A 24,301-nucleotide genomic window follows, 5' to 3' on the forward strand; every position below is an offset into this window, starting at 1 on the left:
CTATTCCACAGTAAATATTTCAGTAGTTTTGTAGAGGAGTTTTTTTGGAAGTCTAAGGAGAACTACCTGTGTGACCTATAGTAGAGTATTAGCTTTAGCAGGCAGGTTGGACTTGATGGTCTCTTGAGGTCCCTTCCAACCCCTGCAGTTCTGTGATTCTGTGACAATTCAGAAAATCTTTAAGAAGACTTTGAAGCTCTTCCAGCACTGGCTGACTTCTAGAAGCTGGTCAACATCATGCTGATTTGTACCATTCATTTTGTCAAGATCCTCCAGTCACAGAACCATTTTGATTGTAGATCATAATTTTTACACCCTCGGTCTCTAATAAAGATCATGTCAGAATGAAAACTGTATCGTCATATTCTGTCAATAATGCTTTGGAAGTAACTGTTGAAATCATCAAGCACTATTCTCAGTGCTGTGATCTTTGGGAATGGAACAACAGATGTTTTACCAACAGCTGATCCTTCAGTAACTGTTTTAGACCTAGCATATACGTTCTTGATGAAACAAAGATGATCATTTCCCCTTCTTTCTGGGGAAAAACGGTAGTAAATATTCTGTTTTATGCCTGATTCACCTGTTCAAATGTCATGATAAATCTTTCAGAGTAACAAGTATTCTTTAAAAAAAAAAAAACAAGTAGGCTTATTTTGTTTGTAACTACTGAAAAGTTCTTTAGAAACAAGGAAAGGTGTGTATATGCTTCTTGGTTTATGTTGGTACTAAATGTTCAGAGATCCTGTCTGGTTCTTTACTCATATATTACTTTGGAGGAATGGCTGATTGCCACAAAACTAAAAAAGCACCTTTCTTAATCAGTAGATTTTGTGAAAAAGATTTCTGTGTGTGCTTACTAAATATTTTTTAAAAGTAGTGAACGTGCAGGAAACCACATCTAAATACTCATCTGAAAGAGCAAGAACATATCTAATTTCATTCATAAATTTCTTATAAAACAATCGATACATCATTGAGAAAAGAAATCAAGGCAAACTTACAGGAGCTGAAGATGAAGTAATCTACTGTTTTCATGTTGCAGAACTAGAGAGAAAAGTCTTACAAGGAACACTTCCTTCTTCATGATGTTTGTTTTACACAGCCAATAAAAGCAAGTAACATTATCATGAGGACTAAAATGTCTCAGAATTGGAGATAGATTCTACTGCTAAGTTAACATTAGGCAACTAAATAACTGCCTACAAACACTTTTCATAATGAAAAGCTTTATAAATACAGTTAAGTCAGTAATTTGAATCATTTGATTCATTGATTCATTCATTAAATGCAAAGACTGTCAGAATCAGAGAAAAGAACAGAAAAAAAAAAGAATGTCACTGTTCATTCTGTGATTTCCTGCCAGGATATTAAAGTCTTTCAAAATGAACCACACATTTGTAACACAGACAGTGCAGGATTAGGAAGACTGTGGGATCAAGTGTTCCAAAAACCAAAATGGAAATGCTTATCTAGTTATGGAAAATGGATGCTATTAATTTCAACAATACAGCATATTGTGTGCACGCCTACGTCTTCCAAATGTAGGTAGTGAACATGTGCCAGCTTCCATTCATTTCTTCTTCGTAAATTGAAAGTTTCACAGAATATTCTGCATTTACTGAGGCAACAGTGAGATTGCATGAGATATTACATATAAATATATTTTGAGTGAGATAAAAGCAGAAAGTTCATTAGACTAGTAGATACTACATAAGTGTAATATCAACAGTTTACAGATTCTCCTTAATATATCCATACTTTAGAAAAAAAATACTACACAATCAAGTTTAAACTCCCTTGGACCTAGAATTATTTAGAGATTTCTCTTGGGTGCAATTACTGTGCAGCTAGTGTCACAAATATATTGAAACCAGACATCCTTTCTAGCAGTGGTAAAGCAGGCAGACACTTTCAGCATGCAGTGACTACAAATCCCATGAACCTCTTGGTACTTGCATTATTGATCTAACTTTCAAAAATGCCTTCAAACATGATAGGTTTCCTTGATATTTAATGACCATCCATAAACATATGGAGACATCACTGGGAGACAACTGTTCAGCATTTTTTCAAAAATCACATTTAATTTCCTCTGTGCTTGCAGCAAAGCAGTCCTGTTTGGAAATCTCATCTTCTGAGAAACAGTTGTAATCCTTACCCAAGAAGACTGTCCTCCAAATGGGAAGCTGTACACCTAACATAAATGAGCCTGTACCACACAGTGATTGGGAAGATTAAAGTAAAACAAGGCTTCTTACCTTTGCTTTGCGAAAATGGTAGACTACCAGCATGCTTATGAAGTCCAGCAGCATACAGAGTGTTTGGAATGAGATGATAGCAAGCCGTAAATACTTGTCCTCCTGTGCATAGCAGGGAGTATCATCTTTACAATTAGAACATCCTTCCCTGCAGGGCAGGCAGGTGTAGACTTCCTCTGACAAGTCCCCTCCAGAAAAGCGATTGTCTGCATCCTTTCCTGAAAATATGAAGTGGGGAAGGGGAGGCTACTTTAATTGTACAGCATGGGCAGCTCGTTCATACAGGAGCAAAACAGTTCTCTGCTTACTCCTCTTGCCTCCCTGTTTTCCTCTTTAAAGTAGTTTGCCAGGGCTGCTTTTCTCATTTCACCTCCTTTGTCATATTTAGGAAACACAGATCAATTCAGACAGGGGGGAGAGTGGGTTTATTAAATGCATTCCCATTGTATCTAAGATGGGCAAAATTTGCAGAGGACATTCTTTGAAGGATACTTGCGAATGGGAGAAAATTACATCAAAGATTTAGGAACAAGGACACAATTTTACACAGGCACATGAAAAACAGATCCATTAACTACCTAATGTTTACAGTACAAGCTCTGATCCTATTTGAGATTGTTTCTGAATTTCATAAAGACACTCTCTAGTGAAATATTAGCTTCCAATCAAACAAAACCACTCTTAATTAACATTTATTCAGCAAACTGATGTACAATTGCAATATTCTGTGCCCAGATAAAAACCAGCATATTTACACTACATAAATGTATAAATGCATAATTTTCCACAGTTCACAGAAACACACTAGAAAACCTCGAAATCCAACTGGCAATTTAATATCCTGTGAAAATCAACTGCTCCTGAGCTGACATCTGACCCATCAAAGCACACCCACCAACAGAGCATACAAGAGCAATCCTGCTCTTTCTGATCTGTAAAAACTTGCCCATAAAACCCCAGGAAACTGACAGAAGAAAAGGGTGAAGGAAAGGGGAAAAAAACCAAAACCATGCTAAATAAGAAAGCAAGCAGAATTTGCTGAAAATTCTTAACATAAACAAGTTTTGGAGCTTCAAAGAATGTGGCTGAGAGAATCATAGAATATGGCTGAAGGCAAATAAAATGTCTTGCACAAGGCTAGAGAATTGTTCTCACATTTTTTATCAAAACTCTCCTCCTCCAGCAGTGAAGGCAGTAAATCTCAAATTATGTAGTCTTAATTCAAGAGATAGAATATGTCAGTGACATTTCACATATACGCAGTGGTGTATGAAACTCTCTTCAGACTTCTGACTTCAAACATTTGAAATTGAAGGTTATCTACAAGGGTAATTACTTCTTCTTTTCCCAAATGCACGTGTGAGGAACACACATCTACTGCCAGGCAAAGCTTCAGAAGGGCACAAAGCAGCCATACACCCCAGCCTTGCTGTTTGGTGTGCTGTTCCAGCAGCCCTGTCCTCCTTGCTTTTAGAGGAAGATTCTTCTCTCGCAAATCCTGCAGTGAGAACAGGCTGATATTTATTTTTATGAAGACAGTGGATTTCTCTTTGGAGAAGCTGAACTGGAAAGCTCTCCTGGGACTGGAGACATAGCACTGTTAGACACATTAAGTCCCATACTCAGACACAATAGGTGTACAAGCACCTTTTTCTGAGCAGATTCCATAGTCAATACAGCAAGAGCTGAGGGGAATCTCTGCAATACGTTGACAAAGTATTGTTAAAGAATGCAATTTTAGGTTGAATAAAACACCACAATTGTACCAGGAATATTCCAATGCAAAAGTGATTAACCTGTGAGGCAGAGAACGAAGTGCTTTGGAGGTGACTGCTATGAAAATGTTAAAATGTATGCATTCACAAATTAATCTAGTCTACCTATAGTAATACTGCTTCCTCAAAGTGAGCCATTAGGAGAAAGTACATAATCATGTACTCAAGCAATTATGGGTTAATGCAACTCGTATAATTTTTCACATATCTTTTTTTCTAAAATCAGTTTCTGATGAGATTGAGTCACAAACCCTATGTGAATATGGCTTGAAAACCTGTTATGGTCATAAATTTTATGTTCTTTATTTCTTAAAAGTTCAACCTTGAAAGCTGATCAAAAAGACACCAGAAATACAGCAATAACTCTATGCCCTGTTGGTCCTCATTAACCAATGCAGTGGTAAAAGAGAGGTTTTACATATTTTGGCACTGCCAGTTCTGAAGCCCAAACTCAGCTTTGGAAGGAAAACAGCTTTCCTACCTGACTTCCTCTTTGGTAAAAGAATGGTACAAATTTCAACCCCTGCTCCATACACAGTTCTGGAACCTGCAGCCTGAGATGTGCAACCTCCCAGGGAGCAGCAAAACTGTACTCTTTAAGTTAGAAAAACAGAATCTTTCCTACTGCGGACACTGTTTATGCAACATTGCATCTGAGTGTTCAGGTATCCAGCTGAGTTTGCTGAGGAGGTAGACAAGCAATCTTTGAAGCCTGCCTGCTGAGCAAACTGCATAGCCTGTCAAACATCCCTGCAAAGCCATTTTGTACTGCTGTTTCAGACTCAGCCCAAACACTCATCTGGACCTAAAGAAAACCTTGTTTAAAACTTAAAGCTCTGTCACTTCAGGCACAACGTACAACTGCAGTTAAACATATTTTGTTGCAGAGTCCCAACATCACTAAGGAATGCTTCTATTTCAAGATACAACACACTGAATTCAATTTTTCAATTCATGGAATTACAAAAGTGATCAGCTTTCCTATCTACTTACCTATTTACATCTTATCTTGTGACCTGCAAAACTCTCCGGCCTCTTGATTCTAATCTTCCAGGAATATTTTCTAAACCATTAACATTTCTACTCAGTTTCGTCTCTCTTATCAGACCTCACCAACCTAATTCCACACAAAAACCGTCAGGTCAGACAGTTTCTGTCAAAATTGCTTGTAGTATTCATGTCTAGAATCCGTGCATTAGTATCAGTTTGAATCTCCAAATATATCATTCAGTCATTTTAACCATTTTTCTTTTCACAGAATGCAGTTGGATGACAGGGCCTTGAACCAGTTTTTTCTGCCATTACTCCACAGTTACTTCCACAAGCAGTCTTACTGCTCACATTCTGAAATCATCTATAGAGCCTGGCAAACACAGCTGCATCTAGTTGAATTAAAAGCAGTTCTTTATTAGTGACCTTTCCTAACCTCTTGCACACGTTAACTCACAGCAACACATGGCCAAATCAAAGAAGTCCCAGATCATCTAACTCTCAGACCTTAAATATCAGCATATGCAAACAGTTCTGTGAGAAAATTCCAGCGTAAGATATTGAAAAGCAAAATTTCTTGCCTAGGTTAGTCTTGTAGGCTCCTCCATCTATCACACACAGACAAAAGCGGTTATTTGCCTGAAGAGTTAATGCCTCCATCTAAACACAAGCTTCCAAAGCAGCAGGACTACCCTCCAGGGGAGCCATGCTCTCCCTACTGACTACAGTGGAAACCAAGAAGACTAACACATGTCATGCATCTGCACTTTATACAGCCCATATAAGATAAAAATCCCATTCCTTATGATCAGGGTCTTATTATTTTTGTGCATTTTTTGGCATTTGGTATGATAAAAAACTAAGAATGATTTTTCTTATATGCTCATTTGAAGAGTTAAATCCCAATTCTATCATAACTCACTGCACTGCAGGAGCAACCAAGCATCATTCTCACTACTAAAAGATTCATACAGATCCAAGAGAAAAAAACACTATCACAAGGGTGACTTTCTACAACATTCCACAATATGAAAGGAGAAACAAATGCTCATCAGGTAAATTTCTGAATAAGCACCGTGCAGTTTATGCAACATATATTTTACAGGAGATCGAATATAGGCTGTTAGGGGTGAGATATCTTGGCCAATTCATACCCAAACCAGATTAGATCAATAAAAATGGGTCATCGTCTGACACAGAATGAATACATTTCTGGGACTCATGACTGCAAATAAACATGAAATTTGAAAGCTTTCCTTATGTTAAAAAGCTACCTGCCTTTCACCTAAAATCAACAACACTTTTTAAATAAGAAAGCAGAACTTGTAGAAGGAACTTAGAAACGTTCTTTGCAGCTCTTGAGCTCACATGACATAATATATTTAACCCAATTATCAGGTACACTGTAACACACGACAAAGAATCTGGGGAGTGGATTCATTAGCAAAGTAGGAGGCAAAGCAGGATGCCCCATTACACCTTCAAGCAATACCATTACACTTGTGACTGCAGTATGAACTGTACTAGTGTAACTGCAACAATTTTAGCACAGCAATTATATCTAGGTAGTCATAATTTCATATGATGAAAGTAACAGACAGCACCTTTAGTGATGCTTGTTTACGTGTTTTCCTTGAGTATCAACTCAGTTCTGTTCCCTTACTTCCCTGAGCTCAGTTTAAGTATCAAACACTGTGCTTTCCAGAAAGCTTAGGCTGCATGTCTTCCATACCAAACCACCAGCCAGACTCTCAGAGATGACCCATCTCTAATTCCCCATTTGTAAGAATTAGAGCTTGAATGTGCTCCTTTGGATTCTCCTTTGAACATGAAATAAAATCAAAACAATTAAAGCACTTACAAAGCCAGAGACCAGAGCATTCCAGTTTACCCTAACAAAGGAGAAAATTGCTGGATTAAATTCCTCAGTACGTTTGCCTGAACACAGATGCCAGAAAACTTTACTTCCCTATAGCAAGACTTCTTTTCATATTTTTAAATTTATTTACAAATCAAATATTCTTAAAGTGGGTATGTTTTACAGGATCCTCAAGAGCATCACCAATGACAAATCAAAGAGCTAGAACTCCTTAAGCTATTATATAATCCAAGAGTTGCAACACTGGGATTTCACTGTATAACCCTGACTGGGATAAAAAGGAGCCCTCTATTATTAATGCTCTCTCTGCTTTTTTTTTTTTTTTTTTTCCTAACTCAAGCAAAGGCACTTACTCTGAAAGCTGTTCACTGAAAAGATGTTGGGGTGATAGAATCCCTCCTTGCAAATACATTTGTAGGCTCCAAGCACAAATCCAAGACCTTTAATTGGCAAGCACTGTGAGAAAAGAAAAAAGAAAAGTAATGCAAATGATCATACAGTGATATACTCAGATGTACATTCAAGCATAAGAAAAACATTACAAGATACAGTGAGCAGACTTCAAAGAGATGCTCCTACCAGTCTTACAGTATTTTCTCCATGACTTTTCCCATGGCTATATGTCAACTGCACTTTTTTTTCTTGCAGTTAATTACTAGCAAACAGCAGTTTTAAAACGTTTCCCATGACAGTTCAAATAAGTGCCTAATCTAAGTTCCGTCCATGTGAAGCAGGACATGGTTACCAGGGTACATCCATGGCACAGTTGAGCACAGGCCTATAATTAAGTCCCAGTCCCAAATTCCACCTCAAACATGTACTGAACCAGCCTCTGGAAAGCAAGGTACACATGCATCCCAAGCAGTGCCTGCAGAGCACAGTTCTGAGCACACTAAGATGCAACTGTCCTGGTCTCCAAACCCTCTCCAGCAGAGCACAGGGGGTTCAGAGCGCTGGGGCCACCTCACACAGGATGAAACAGTGTGGATGTCTGTGGCCCACCTATTGATCCTCTGCAGGCAACAAGATATGCTGGGATCAGGGCAGACCCCCTGACTGGCAACCATAAATTGGTGGAGATTTACGAAGTCGTAACAAAGGCAGCAACTGGTTAAACAAAATGCCCGTGGCCCAAACCTGATCAAGGTCAATGACAGCAAACAGGTGAGAGTGGGAGCCACACACTTCTGAGCTCTCTTGCCCCTTTTCAAGGAAATAACATATGAAACAAGTTTTACTTTAACTCAGATTCATTTTTGCTAATTCCAACGTGAAGACCGACACAGCAAACTTCTGACAGAAACAGAACATCTACTGTCAGATCATTTCCACACCAGAAATAGGCTGTAACCCGCACAGAGGAAAGGGTTTGGCAGTAATGAAAGCAGAAATGCTGGTAAAATGATTTCTCCCCAGTAATGCATATATCATTTACCAGATCAAAGTAAGCTATCATGCTAGATACCCAACCCATCAGTACAGGTACCAACACACAGGTACCAATTTGCTGCTGTGAATAGGAAGTACACAATCATATTTCCTCAAGGAAAAACTGAATGATCTAAGTAAAGTACCTTCTGCCCTCTCAATTCTGCCTGCAGTTTCACTTGTTTGCATCTGACTGTGACTTCAGGGTATGTTTAAATCTCTGCCCGCCTGTGGCTGGGCGGAAGGTGCTGAAGGCAGGGCTGAGTAAAAGAAGATCTGAGTTTCAAAAATCAAAGGCAAACTAAGAGAGTACTTAAAGAAAAGTCAAATATTTATCTTGAATTTCAGCTTTGTGATATAGTCCTGCCCAACAATGAGAAAGCCACCTGGCTTTTCTTACCCTCAAGTGGGCAGAGCCATCTCTTTCCAGATGCACAGTGCTGAGCACAGCACATCAGTGGAGACCGCTGGGTGCTACTGGGAAACAAGTCAGCAGGAAACCAGCATGCACAAACACCAAAAATTCATTCAGCCTTTGTAAACATGAAAGCAGGAAAAAAAGCAAAGAGAAGGCCCAAATCATTTTTCTTCTCACTTCATCTACTACAGAAAAGAGACTGTTGACAAGGGAGGGCTGGAGAAATCAAAATGCATAAATCCAATGACAACAAAGCCGCTTTTAGCCAAGCACAAAAGAAGCAGCTAAAGAAGGAAAAAGAACGCGCAAATTCTGTCATCTCTAGCACCTTTCAGACATTGTGCTTCAGGAAATGTATTTCAGGGGGAAATTCTGTTCTTGCTTTCTGGTTTCTTCCTTTATAACATGGAGGTACACGTTGCTGCAGATAATGCATTTTCTTTCTGAAGCCAACAAAGAAAAGAGCAAGCTTCAGCACAGCACCCCCAGGACCACAGCCACAATACATTCTCACTGCACAAAATCTTCACATAAAAATGTGTCACAAACTCATGAATCTGCTCTGTATTAAAATGAACGCTTTCTACTGATGATCCTTTTACATACATCCAATATTCATACCAACAGCAGTTCATAACGTTTATGTTTTATTGTTCCTAACCAGTACAGAACTTGAAAATGAACCGAATATTTCAAAAGCTGCTATCTTTTTTGATGTAAGATATTATCCTTATTTCCAGTTCTTGGCAGCTGTAGTGTACAACTTAAGAACTATTGATCAAAATCTACTTCTTGCAGTCCAAATAATCCCATGAAAGGCCTAAAAGACATCAGAAAATCAATCTGTGGAAAGAAAAAGAGGAAAGAAAGCAAGCCTGGATCCCTCCAGAAAGCAGTAACAGTTTCACACTGTACTCAGAGACTACTAACATTGAATGAAAATAGAAGCATTTACATTTTATTTGTTGCGATTTGTTTTGCTGTTGTTGTGTTGATTTTTTTTTTTTATTTTTATTTTTTTTTAGGAAATTGCAGCAGCAAGGCAGGGAAGAATATGGAATATCACATGACCAAAAAAGGGAAAAGTCTTTTTGACAGCGATTTACAAGTTATTAAATATTATGGAGATCTTAGTCCTCCTCAGGTTCTGCAGGGCATTAGGGGAAGAAAAAAATAAAACACTAAAAATGCACTCAGCATTGGCTGCCTTAACTTTGAATGTTTCAAATTTTTCAAAGCACAAAAGCAGCTTTCAAAATCTGTATTTCTGCATGCATACGTGATAACGATGACTGCCTCACCTAAAGTCAACTCCTTGTTCAAAGAGTGGAGTAAGAGTAAAGACACAACAGAAGAAGTTTAACAGAAACATTACAAATCAAACCACATTTCCTTGCAGTGGCATACAGCAGCACAGGTGCAATTTCTGCAAGATCCTGTGTAAGTAAGGGTTGATTTGTGCCCGCTGAGAGTGCAGGGGCTCCTTTCTTACTGCTTACTGCACTGTCAGGCACACACACTCACATGGGGAAAGAAACACCAGAAGATAGAGTAAAATTCCATTCACTGAAGTCAGTAACGGTTTTATCACTGAAAAGGATTTAACTACTATATTTGCTCACCTCATTTACCCACCATGAGGATGATTTCATTTTGAAATGTTTTTGCAGCCTCCTCAGATGTCCACAGCATCCTTGGCCTGTGTACACACCTGGGAGCCAGCAGCTTGCCTCTGGGCAAATAATACTACTCACAAGCTTCTTCTCTTCAAATGCATTTTATTTCAAAAGGAAATGATAGAGCTGGTCAATCCATATCCTGCATTTTAGGGTTACTTGGTAGGCTCCCATAACTTTTATCCTCTCTCCCAAGTGCATCATTGCACTTGGATCTTTTTTTCCAATAAAATTCAAATTTGAGAATGTGTTTCCCAGCAATTATGTACTTACTATAATGATGGTGGATTGCTTAAACCCTGAGTCAGACAAAGCAATAGCTGATCTGATTCAGCTTGCAGCAAAGGCAGGCATCAGAAGAATATTTGTCACAGGTGAGTAACTGATGTACAGGTAAGTTTGAAGCTTTGCTAAAAACTCCATGCTGCTTCTTAACACCATTTCTCATAAATCTGATTTTGTTTAGCTATAGCACCACAGTAAGTAGTGATAGCAAGGAGTCACAGCTCATTCACACTAGTAATTAGAAACATGTGATCATGAAAGATATTATTAATCTTAGCTGTAAGCCAAAACATTCTTGAAACAGAAAAGCTATTAGCAATATGTATTTTATTAGGATACTCTGGCTACTAATGATAAATCACAAGCAGAAATATTAATGTCAAATCAGGCACAGTGCTGGCAGGAATCACAGAATCATTAAGGTTGGAAAGACCACTAAGATCATCTAGTCCAACCGCCAATCCAAGCCAGTGACTGCTCAGAGCAACATCTACTCATATTGGAAGCCACACGCTGAACGCTCCAGCTTGCAGAGTTTCTAATTCCCTCTTTCTGCAGTGAGTAGCAGCGCAGTCACCTGGCTGTGTGCCTGAGGAACTTCAAGGAACTTGCTTAGAAGAGAGTAAAGCCAAGTGTCACAGTGTTTGGGTGCAGGTTTCTTGGTGTGAGAGCTCAGCATTAGAAAACTCATCTTCAGCTATTGTCATATGTATGGAAAACCCAACCTCAGCTTACAAATGAAGCTTTCACAGTTCAGACCATGAAAGCACAATAATTATACCAGACAGTCTGGGCACTCAAAGGTTCAGTAGCAATAATGGTGTGTAAGTCAGATTTTTCATTAGAGCTGAAAAATACCATACAGGCAGGCTACAATCAGGCTACTTTTAAAGAAAGAAAGAAATCTGTGTATAAAACAGATTGGAATTGTTACCATTAACCTGAATACCATTTTATAACATACTAAACTTTGCTTCTGATGAATGTGCAAACTCCACTGCAATTACAGGGGAACATGTTAACAGCCACCAAAGGGACCGATTATTGCAAAGCCATTAAATTATGTGGTCTGACTAGTTTGAAGGCATTCTGTCAGGGCCAGCTTTCACTTACACTGATGACAAATTAAGACATTTTTACTATTAGCGTGGGTTAAACAGCACTAAGAATAAAGTCTTATTCACTTACTTACGATCTTATCTGCATTAGAAAGAATTACCTTAACACTGAATCTTTTCTCCTACTGTGAGGACAATTTCGTATTTTACACATAAGCAATACTGGAAATGCCAAACCTTATCTGCAGACCTTCCAGAAGCTGTCAAGGAATACACCAAAATACACACAGGTCCTTTACCTTAGAACTTCTGGTTCTATCAGCTACTTCTGCATTCATCTGTGACTTGGCAACAAATGTTTCAGAAGTTAGCCTTGGAGATGAGCCATGCAGTCATAAAGAGGAAAGAGAAAGCTTGCAAATAATGTGAAACTGAGAGGCATTTCCAAAATCCTTCGGTGGAGAAAAAGCTGCACTTCTTTCTGATCCCTGTGAAGGGTGGAGTTACGAGGACCAGAGAACTCTGTCTCACCAAGTCACATTCCATTAAGTGATCAACAAATCAGCAGGATTTTGCAATGTCTGAAAAAAATTCCAAACAGCTTTTATATTATTTATTGATGTTAACCATTTTTAATCGAATTTTCACAGTTGTTCTACCTCTGCCCATAAATGCCATTCTATTTCCACTACAATAATACAAATGACTTCATTATGAAATCCGTTTGGTACATTCAAAACCTTATTAAAAACTATTTCTTCACAATTTTAAAAACAGCCATTTGAGTGTTCTTCTAAATACTGATAGGAAACACTAGAATAGTCAGTCTGGGTCAGTAACTCAGTGAGAGAATTGTGCAACGTAAGCAAAGAAAACTCATTCAGAATAGAAAAGAGTAATAGCGGTGCACAGGCATTGCACACAGCTCCTCTGACAGACGGGCATGGCTAAACGTCTTGTAGACTGAACAGTTTTTTAGAAAGAGTTAAAATACTGCCAGTGTGGACAGCCTGCTGGCCCAGCTATTTGGAAAGGAAAAGCATTTGTCATAGTTCATCCAAAAGCTAACAAAAGCTACTATGTCAATTGGTAATTTAGATGTTTAATTAAGTTAACACAGATAACATTACTAATCCACACTTTCCAGCCAGCTGCTACATCTATCATTTCTACTGCAGTACCAGCAACTATTACAGCAATGACTTCTTAGCATTAAACGTTATTTTTAGGCTGATTCCACACACTGACAAAATGTATGTGGACACACTGGCAAGGAATGTAATGCTTTGTGTGAGTTTTCCCATCTTGTGAAAACTTTTTACCTACCAATTCCAGGCAGTGCACTACTTGGTTCACACAAGCTTCAGAAGAGAAACATGCTGGTAGAGAAGAGATAACCTGTCACTGTCTATTAAATGAGTCTGTTTACTTGGTGGTCACTGGTAAAACAAAACACCCAGATAGATTCTGTCCATCAGCAGCAGGCATTTTAAAAGCAAATTTCTTTCATGCAAGAAGACAGCTAAGCCATGCATCAGTCAGAGTAACTGATCAAAACTCAAAATCTTTTTATTAATTTTCATTTATCCTGGATTGCAGCCTCTGTAATTTGACGATACATCAACTCATCTAAAAAGTTCATCTGGCTTACAGGAGGATAGCATTGGAATTCAAATTTTCTGCCTGCTCAGCAATAGCTCCCCATATTACAGCCAAGTCTTAAATCCTCAAGATTGGAATGTCCCTCAGAACTGAAGTTCAGGGCAGTTTAACCTACAACCTTTGGTAACCACAGGTTCTTTTTGATGGCTTTCAATCCCATCACCAGGCTTCCTTCACAGTTTCATACAGGATTCTGTGACAAAGCCATTACTCCTCTTGCCCAGCAATGCAGAGAGCAGTCTGTCAGACTGCTGCTCAAGCACCATCATCAGGGTGATCTGACAGTCGGAAGCAGCATTTTGTTAGTGCTGTCAGAAGAAATTTCCCTCAAACTCTCAGCACTTTGACCTTCAAAGCTGAGTGCAGTATACTCAGCTGCTGTAGAGCACAAGTCCCACAGAGATGGTGCTTGTCCTGCTAGCACAAGGAAAACACAGCACTCAGCATTTGCCAGCTTTACCTGGCTCAGGCAGCCTTTTCTTTAGCATCAGGCAGGGACAAAGGTTTTAAACATGTCTAGGTAAGACATATAGTCATACTTTTGGGTAATAAATAGAAGCAAAAGTCCATAACAAAAATGAATATGAAACAGCAATGTACTTAATAAAAGCATACCAGTCCCATTGCTTAACGCTCCTCTTCCAGGACACAAGAGACAGATCATCCATAAAGATACACCAAGAAATCCTGCTTTTTGCTCTGAATCCTTGCTTTCTGTTCACAGTATTTATGTCCTAATTTTGAGCAGTCCAATAACTCATTTTCCAATAAGTCATTTCTAGTTGAAGGCAAACCTGTGTGTTGATGATCTCACTCCCTATATGCAGCCATTCTATTTTACACAGACACTTTCAAAGTCCCTCTTCTGTTGCTGTGATTCCCTTACCTCAAATTCAGATTCTTACCTTTAAACCAAAACTAATGCAGCCCTAATGACTCATCTCACTCCTCCATTGTCTTCTGTAGTTAAAAGGTTTGGCTGTAGAAGTAAATTCCTTGGAAGGCTCTCTCTAAAAGACTGCTTTTGATATTTAATGATAGCTCTCTCTCTGCCCATCACTTTTTTCCCCTAAGGTTTGCACTTAATCAACAAGGCTATTTCTATACCCAGGTGATTAAAAGCCATTTTTCCTTCATTCCACCAGACTGCTATTTCCTACCCAAGATGAACTCCTCCTTTATACAAAGATATTGATACCGTAGTTAAACATCACAATAGCCAGCCATGAAGATGTTCTCTGAAGCTCACAGTATAACAACTACTATGATATAGTTGGACAAGAGGCATTCTTACTTTAACAGACTAGAGAATAAAGTATAAAATAAATAACATTATTTGAAAAGCATACGAGTGCAAATTTGGAAGCCAATTTTCTCAGAATCATTAAAAATATCTGAAAATTCAGCAAGTTTATCTACAGTGTAATTATTCTTTCTCAAGAACTTGGTAGTATATAGTGGCAGAAAGGTAACATAAATCGAAGTATCCTCTAGGCAGAAGAGGTATGTATCTCTCACGTATTCTACTTAATGAATTTGCCTGAAAACTCGTGAATAACAAGCTGGTGAATAACAAGCAACATGGTGTATGCACTGGAGAAGATGCAAACTGGAATTTCCTCTCTATTATTCAGCATCTGCCAGAAGTTGCTTCACAAAGCACTATGGACTGGATCTCTTCTGACATCACTAAAATTAGAAAGAAAATTGCTTTCTATTATTAATTATAGATGTGCATGTCTTCTTCCCAGAGCCCTCAGAAATGGTGAAACAGCATCTGGTAGCAGTTCATTGTAGATGTGTAAACCTCAGCAGACAATAAGATTCTTTGGAAGAGTTTGCATCAGACTCAACAAAATGTCAATTTCACTTTTCATCTGACAAAGCAAATGCATTTTATTGGAAGCCACTACAGAAACAGCTCCAAAGACCTGCCAGCCTTAATGCCACACACACACACACACACACACACACACACACACACACACACACCAAAAGCCCACTCTTCTCACTCTGCATTACCTCACTTTTTAACTCTTGCTCTGAAATCACTTGAAGAGTCAGCAGCACTAGTCAGTTATCACTGAGAGAAGTTAAGTTGGGACAAATGAAGGCAGCATCAGGTTCAGTCCCAATTTCATAGGTTCTAATTGGTAACATATTTCAAAGTTGACAATGGAAAAAGAAAACTATCAGATTAAGAGTGAAAATGTTTGGTTAATAATTTTGGTAGCCTGAAGTTAATGGAATCAGATTTAGTTTCATATTTTGAAATAAACAACATTCGTGTGTTTTCCTGGGCTAACAGTTCTAGAAGAATGATGGACTATAACGCACATGACTGCTAAGTTTTATGTTATCACAGTTCCCTCTTGGTCCTCTCTATCCTTGTTCTGTTGCACAACAAAAAAGCATCGCCAGGAAGTAGGACTGGTGACTCAGCTCCACAGGAAGATCTCTCACAGCAGCCCCAGCAACAAGGACTCTCCATTCACCTTCCTCCCATTGACAGCACTCAAGAAGCATGAGGCAGATATCCAGCAGTCCAACTTTATCTCTGCAGTTCACACACATCAACCAGTATTTTTTCTAATATTCTAACAGCACAAACTGGACACAGATTGGGTCTTCCAAATTTCTGTTACTTCTACAATTCTCTCTCAAACACTGACTTCATTAAAACAAACAGAAAGTTCCTCCTGAAGGTAAACCATATTGAATTGTTTCTGTTTCTAAGTTTTCTTGAGTCTGAGGCAAATTCATTCACATACCGTCATCACTTCATAGTTTTCAGGAAGTTTCTGGGTTCTATATCCAAAAGTTTTGTGGTTTTTAAAATAGTTATAATATTATGTTATTACATTCATTATTACAGAATTACAAAGCTACAGAAATGGACCATGGCAGAAGCTTAAGATGAAACTCTACTCCCTCTCTCATCAACCTTCCAGCATGAGAACTCTGTGGAGTCTGTAAGCCTCCAGGTAAAGTCTGAAAGCACCTGATCTGGTTTGAAATGCTCAGTTCATAGGCATCTGAATGGCCACTCTAGGATAAACGCTTCGATGTACTCATAACTCCTTACCATGTTCTCACCAAGAAAATATTTTCTTTGCTTATCTGCTGCTTATCTACAGATTTCCTTTTCACTTGTCTTGCAAATGATATTTTTTTCTTCTTATCTATGGCTTTTCTGAAGTGGAGGGAGGGGAGAAGGAGCTTTCTGTCTTGATCCCACTTGCAGATCCTCAAAGCATCTCAAGATTACATATTTTATACAGCTTTGTACTATAAGAAATGTCTTGGTGAACAAGTGTAAATACCAAGATGTTTAGTCAGTATCTTACCCAAAGGAAAACAGGATAAATGAAAAAAGGAAGGGTCCTTGCTCTAACACGTCTTGCTGACTATAAAGTATATACTATTAAAGTATCACTGCAACCACCAAGAAGGTTATGCTATAACTCCTTGCTCTCCTTATTATCTCATTTGAGACTGGGATGGTACTGTAATTGCTCTGACCTGTAAAAATTTCCTGTTGGTGTTGGCAGTGATGCTGGTACTGGCAGAGCAAATTAAAGACACCGAAGTTAATTATATTCAAACACAAGTAAATTTGGGAAATGTATCTGGATGCACTCAGCATTTGGCTAATTTTCAAACCAGAATCTACTGTAAATGCATAACTTCATTTCCCTAGTGAACCTTTACAGGCTTTTGTTACAACAATTTACTATTTTGTGACAGAAAAGTTCCCTGGGCAGGAACCGAATGTGAAGAAGCAAGCAGGCAATTAAATATCTCCATTTAAAGAATGTAGCTTTCCACGAACAGCTAAGTCAGCTCAAGTGTCCATTCATTCACATTCAGCTTTCATATGTGAGAAAGAAGGGTAACGCTCATTTGTATACTGCACTGACGATGCATTTTCCCAGCTGTAAGACAGATGATTTAACACAGAAACACTGCTTTCACCTGCTCTCTTTAGCACCATACAAAATTTGACCCTAGTATTCACAGAAACATTAGTAGCCTGAAAACATAGCGGTACGCTGCAGGCTCCTCAGCCAGATCTGAACCTCATAAATATCACCTATTAAGATTCCTAAATAAATGCATAGAGTGAAAAAAGAGTTGTCTCTTCTTGTACTAATCTCTTAATAAGAAAAAAAAAAAGTAAATACTACTGTTAATTCAGAATAATAAATGAATCACATAAGGTTAATATTAAAAAAAAATCCAATGCTTAATCACCAAAGAAACATGTTTGTACCTACACTAACAATAGCAGATGTAACCATGAAAGTGGATATTTGTTAAGATCACCATCAGCCATAGCTAATACACTTCTCTGCTTGAACACAAAGTTCATCATGCTTTACAGAAGTTATCAGATCTGCTGATGATACTAATAATGCTCTCAAAAATGCTTTTTTGTTTGTTTTATAAAATTCTGTAACATCTTTATGCTGCAATGTGCGATAGCAGTCACTTTGCAATATATCACATCATCACAGAATCACATCTTGATGTTTCTATCTGTATATTTTGATTTAGTATCTCTAGGTTACAAACTGTCAATTTTAAAACAGTTTTTCCAGAAAGTATCTGTTGACTTGCTCTGTTCATGTTTTAATGGATCACTTCCAGTTGCTATCCACATTAAGATTCAGATTAAAAGATGGTTTGGGAATGAGAGAATTGTAGCTGTAAGAGTGCAGTAAAAAACTACATGAAGCAAATTCCACCAGAATGTAGATACAGTGCAATACAGCATGAAATCCAGGGGAGAGAAGGTGAGAAGGAGACTATAGCCAGAAGAGAGCTGACAGAAGGAACACGCTGGGGCTGCAGCCCAGGTTGGTCCCTGGTCTTTCTCACCAAGTTGGTATGTTCCCTCAAAATAACCCAGGTCACTTGAATTAATATTTTTATGAAAACCTCTCGCCATCAAAACTGTATATAAACTCTACTTATTTTAGTTTCTCTCATCAAATTAACAAGAGGGGTGGATTTTAGTATATTCCAAGGGCCCTGCCCAATACCTTTCTTCCTCATAATTCCCCAACCTTGTAATCTCCAAATCTGCCAGATTTTTGCCAGACAAAGCCTTTTCTCCTCACAAACAATTGTGCTGCTGAACCTTTAACATCAGCTGAAGAAACACATTTGAAAGGCAAAGCAGCTTTTAGTGGCACAATGTCAAAAGCAGCTGAAAATACACAGTGGTTCATCAAAAAGGACAATTCTTCAGGAAATGATTAGTGGTTATTTTCAGAATCACAATAACACGCTCTGAGCTGCACAGAACAAAAGATATCTGTGGTCACTGTCACATGAAGCTGATTTTACAGGTACTTGAAAGATAAAACGAGAAGGATCCAATTCTATTCTCATTTGCCTCTTTAAATAAACACAGTCCCAGTGAACCCAGTGCTTCCAGTCATCTCCTTGATATTACTGGTATATGGTGCTACAATCAAATTCACTTTGCTTCAAGCTGCTTCTATGCTTTAATTTAAACTCATCTTCTCAAATATAAATTAATTTTCTGAGACTACTAAAAAGTTATGAAACCTAAAAAGCATAGATCCACGTAGTCTCAAGGGCCACCTATGACACAGAATAAGTAGGGTTGCATTGACACTACTCTGATACAGCCTTTGCTCTTATCATCAATTAGCAAATAACACTTAGCCACGATTCCCCAGGTCCACATCTAATTCAAGCTTTATCAGTGAACAATTTGCTATGTTTAACCCCCAATTTCTCTGGTTTTTTTTTTGAATCACAGTTTCTGCAAGCCTCTCTCCTTGCATTTTAGAATAAACTTGTCTCAAGATGCCAATCAGTTGTCAGAAACTGCTGGATTTCAGTGTCAGAGGGTGAAAAAAGCCCTGAGATATTCCTTAAGTCAGTAAGTAGTCTATGGGGTCTCCGAGGGAAGACAGGAGTTGTATGATGGTGTGGACTTGAATTACTTTTGTTAAAGACACTGATCATATTTGGTGCCAGAGAGACTATGCACACAGCCTGAACTTCACTGGTAGGACTCACAAAGACAGGATCTTTTCAAGAAAACTGAAGAAGTTTGCAATACGTACTGGTAGCATTATTAACCAATTTGTAGCAGTATTAATCAACAAAGCTATTATATTGGGGAAGGAAAAAAAACAACAACCCTATTTCAAAAAAAGCAATTTCATGGCAGAACTTCTGACAGCCCATAGTTCTTTTTGTTAAAAAAAAGCTTCTGGTAAATAAGTCTGCCAACTTTTACACAGCAGGAACCCACATCTATGCTATGAGAATGCCACTATCTCAACAATCATCCAAATCTCCTTATACACTTGATCCTATCCCATTATCGTGTAAGCCTAGGGCACTTTTTAATCCCCTTACCTTTCCCACTAACTGCTTGGTGGATTGTAGATGTCATCTCTCTGAGAGCACAGCCTGGGTTTGCCCTTTCCATCTCCTGCTTGCAGACTGCAGCATCACTCACTGCGCTTCCAGCTCCAAGCTTCTTCCTCAACCTACCCACACCGATGAGAGCCCTGGAACAATCCCTGCTGGGATTCCCTGGGAGGTTTCTGTCTGAGCGACTTGAAAAGGTGCCAATTAAAGCTCTCTCTTCTCTGCCCTGCTTCACATATTCCTTTGTTCCAGTTTTCTTCCTGGTCTAAAGACATATTTCTAAATTTATACCAGAACTGGAGGAAAGTCACTAAATGTTTCCATCCTGGCCCAGTGTTCATGATGTACATGTTGTTAACTTGATCTGTCAGCAGCTCCTTAGCAAGTAAAATCATTAGGACATTATCCCTATTACAGCGTAGGCAGATTTCAATCAGGATGTTTATTGTGAAATTCTGCCCTTCAAAATAACTTTGTAGGAATCCTATTAAATCTATTTTCCAAACAAATTACCTCTTTCATAGAGGTAAGAGTCACTTCCACATTAAGACATTCCCATCAGATTTATTTTCTCATCATTTTCTCTCGTAAAAGTATGCATCACAGCTGCTTAAGTCCTACATCTAAAACTGAAACAACTTCGCCCATGAGATTCTGCTGGTCTTTATAGCGATCTCTGAATGCGTACCACTGATACTCCTTATAGTTGTGCTGAAATAAGAAACTATCAAAATAAGCAAGGCCATCAAAATAGAGCCCTCAAATAAAGTGCACATAAAAGCTGTTATCCTGTTTGTGGTAACCTCAAGCATTCCTCAGCTTTTTGAAGGATTTTATACAAATAATTAAGCCCTCAAAGCCAACACATTTACAAATCGTTTAGACATAATCAACCTGTCACTTACATATGGCTCAACAAACATGTCACTGGGGAAACCCTACAATGTAATTAATGTTATGTTGAAAGACAACTGAAGAAAAACATTGCAAGCATTTTCATTCAAACCCAAAAGGAATCATCTAGTATGTCAACATTTACTTGGCCAGGAAGATTGATTTTCCCCATTATTACTCTTAACTGTACACACATACCTTTCAAACTTAATTTTACTAAGGATTTTAATAGTGTTTTGGCAGGAAGGCTTTCTATTTTGCAGAACAGGCAAAAGTTTTATCATCAAGAACATCCAAGATTAAACCACATTATCTAATTGCACAGCTACAAGATTTGGTGGTCAGAGAGAAAAGAAAAGAAAGCAAACTTACTGTAATTTTTATGAACCTTCAATGTAGGTCAAATTCAAAACAGAAACAGTAAGTGCCAGTTCCACTCCATTCATCATGTTTTCTTAAATATACTGTCCAGCCTTTTGAAGGAATCATGGCCTCTGAAAGCCTTATTTTGCCATCAGCTTTGACAAAATTCATAGAGTGAAAAAATTTGCAGTCACGTTCACCAGTTACTGTATATTTCCTCTGTACTGACCACAAAAATATAACCAAAGATACCTGTCAGCATATCATTTAAAGCACATACCAGCGTTCTGCAAGCAGAGCAGCAGACTGGGGCTCCTGAACACAGTGACGTCTCACCCGCACATCTGAACCCTGCACAGAGTGCTATTAGTGTCTGATTAAATATTAATGGAATGTAGTTGTACAGCATCTGACTGGGGAAAGGCCATTAGCAAATCACAATTTTTCTGCCAAAAAACACCTAGCACAGCACAATGCTGCTTTCTGCCCTATTTAATATGGATTTTAAACAGGTTAGTAAGCAGCCTGAAAGCTTCAGCTCGTCCTAGTGGCAGGGCTCAGTGTCCTCTCTGCTTTTAAACAGACAAAAACCCAGTTACACCACCTGGGAGACATGAGCGCTATCCCTTTAAAGAGAAGTGAGACACAAGCATTCAGTTTTAACCAGCAGGTCCATCTGAGGACCTTCCCCACAGCCTCACGGTGCCTCACGCATTCTCTTGGCAGGCCATGGCTTGTGCCATGATGCCGTGCACCTGAGGCCTCATGCTATGCTGATCTCAAAACCTGCCTCTCCACTCTGAGAGGAACGTTTCTATCCCCACTGACTAGATTCTCACTAGAGTTCTGTCTGTACTTTAAGCACTCACACACCACAGAACATTTATTTGGTCATTTTTGCAAACAACACCTTTCACATGTCCCCCAGAGCAAAGTTGTCCTAATGCAGTTGCACAGCCTTTTCTCGTTATGCCATGTGTTGGATACATTGCCAACACCTGAACTCCACCACCAAGAGCACAGGTCTAGGGCCTCAGAGGCAAAACGGAGATCACTTGGATTTTGCTAGCTTACAGAGATCATACAAGGTTGAAGGAAAGCTCTAGCACTTTCATGGATGGGCTGAGCAAGTCCTTTGTAACTATTATTTGCAAAAAGAACTGTTCAGGTGGTATTTCAAGTACTTAAACACCTGAATCTACTCTACTGAAAGACCCTGGTGAGGAGAGGGAGAGTTTAAATTCCAGTTTAGAAAGTTTAAATTCCATATTTTACAACAACAACTTGCAGAACGTCTCCCACTTGACACAAAAACACAGGAGTCCCTACACCTGAGCATCACAGCTTCTCTTCCTTCCCTCGTATAGAAGAAAGTCAACCTGTGATGAACCTTCCCACAAAAAAGGGGCAGCCCTGGGCTTGCACCCTGCCAGAAGATGCTCCAGCACTCAATGCTGTGCCAGGAGAGCACAGTCTCTCTCAGTCTCTGACAAAACAGTGTAACAGCACACCAGCAGAGATGCTAATGTCTAAGCATCTCTTTTAGCTCAGCTCTCTGAACATGCCTTGGAAAAAGCTACACCCTCTAATTACCAGGCTCCTGACCCATCCACATTTCCATGACTCACAGCGATAATTCACTTATAGGATTCATTATCTGACAATAGTGGGGTCACTGTCATGGACAGTCAGGTGTAAAATTTACTTCTTGTCTTCTCACACTCAAACTCTCAACTTTTTTTCCACAGATCTCTCCTGCTGAAGGTGCCCTCTATGTTTTCACATTTCATTAGAGTGCTCACGTTTTAAATGTGTTTTAAACTCATAGGAGCACTGGATGCCAAACAAGAGATCCTTGCCCAAGGAATGTACAACTCAAAGAGACAAGGGTGAGCTGCTGCCCCATGCAGATGGCTCATATACAGCTGTCTGTATATGAGAAGCCTATGTAATCAAAAAGGATAGCAACCCAGGAATAGCTTTACATCAGCTGAAGAAGCTGGGCATCCTCCCCCAGGATGCTCCAGCTCCCTACAATCCTGTGCAACATCACCAGTTTTTGCAGACACTTCCTCTCTAATGACTTATATTATCCTTCTTCCAGTACTTTCATGCTTACAGAATGCTGGTAGCCTCCAAGGTGATTAGAAATGAGGCATGCAAACCGGTAGAGCGCCATTACATCAACAGCTCCCCAGGGCTCTGAGAAGTGTTTCTCCCACCTGGTACCTGGGAGAAGCAGCACTGCAAACAGTATGTGTGCCAAAGTACAAAATTAGACTTAGTGAAATTATGCTCCCAAATTCTACCACTTCACTCATGCTATGCCTGCAGTTTCATTGCATGTGAAATTTCTCCAACTTCATTGATTTCTTCATCAAATTTTTGAGTAATTGAACAATCAGAGTCAGAAATTTTTGCTTTAGTTGATGCTTCCATGATAAATAAGTCATGCTTAATGCTGAGAGAGAAGGAAGAAAGCAGATTTCCTCTTCCTAAGCTTTATCAGTGTAGGATTAGCCTATTAAGAAATGAAAGCCAAGGAGCATTGCACTACACAGACTGCATTCAAGCACTCTCTAGCAGCAGCCGTCCTGTGAGGATATAATCGTTATGCACAGATATACTTGATCCTAGCTTACACTTGTAATTATTTGTCATTGCTCATCTCCATAAAAATGAAAGGATTTACATTTTTAAATAACTATTTTAGAATAATAGGCAAGATTTTGATGAGTTTTCAAAAGTATCTTCCAAAATTTATTTGAAAGGCAATTTTAAATGTTCAGGCTGCACTGTCTCAATTGATAGAACAGAGAAGCTAACAAACCAATATTAATCCCCTTTATTTTACTAATGCATTTATATCTTCTGCATATTTCTATATATAGTTACACAGCTTTCAAATTGCTAAATGAAGAGGTGCAAGCACTATTGTAACATTACATCTAGGACTCCCATGCCATCTCTCAGGGGTCACAAGGAAGATTACAATACATATTTTCTTCTGTACTATTGAGCTCTTCTGTGTTTTTTCAACTTTCTTCTGCAGTATTTGAGAACAAAATTGATCAAAAGAAGCTCAACAATTAATTCTCACTGCAGTGACTGCAATAAACTTGAGTATGATAGATCTAAAATGGGCTAGTGCTTCAATACTCAATCTTCTGGCTTTCCACAGTCAGTAGTAATAAA

At 38.8% G+C, this 24,301-nt stretch overlaps 1 protein-coding gene across 1 annotated transcript in view; it reads right to left on the minus strand.

Moving 5' to 3' along the window:
* Positions 1 to 24,301, minus strand: part of GPR158 (G protein-coupled receptor 158) — a 180,270-nt gene that overhangs the window by 98,973 nt on the left and 56,996 nt on the right. The window contains exons 3-4 of the mRNA XM_052695301.1: positions 7,259 to 7,361; positions 2,262 to 2,479 (exon numbers count right to left, since the gene is read on the minus strand). Coding sequence (XP_052551261.1) covers positions 2,262 to 2,479; positions 7,259 to 7,361 — 321 coding nt within the window. The remainder of the gene's footprint in view (positions 1 to 2,261; positions 2,480 to 7,258; positions 7,362 to 24,301) is intronic.

This window comes from Tympanuchus pallidicinctus, unplaced genomic scaffold (genome assembly GCF_026119805.1).
Source record: "Tympanuchus pallidicinctus isolate F22 unplaced genomic scaffold, pur_lepc_1.0 scaffold3, whole genome shotgun sequence".
Classification (NCBI taxonomy): Eukaryota; Metazoa; Chordata; class Aves; order Galliformes; family Phasianidae; genus Tympanuchus; species Tympanuchus pallidicinctus.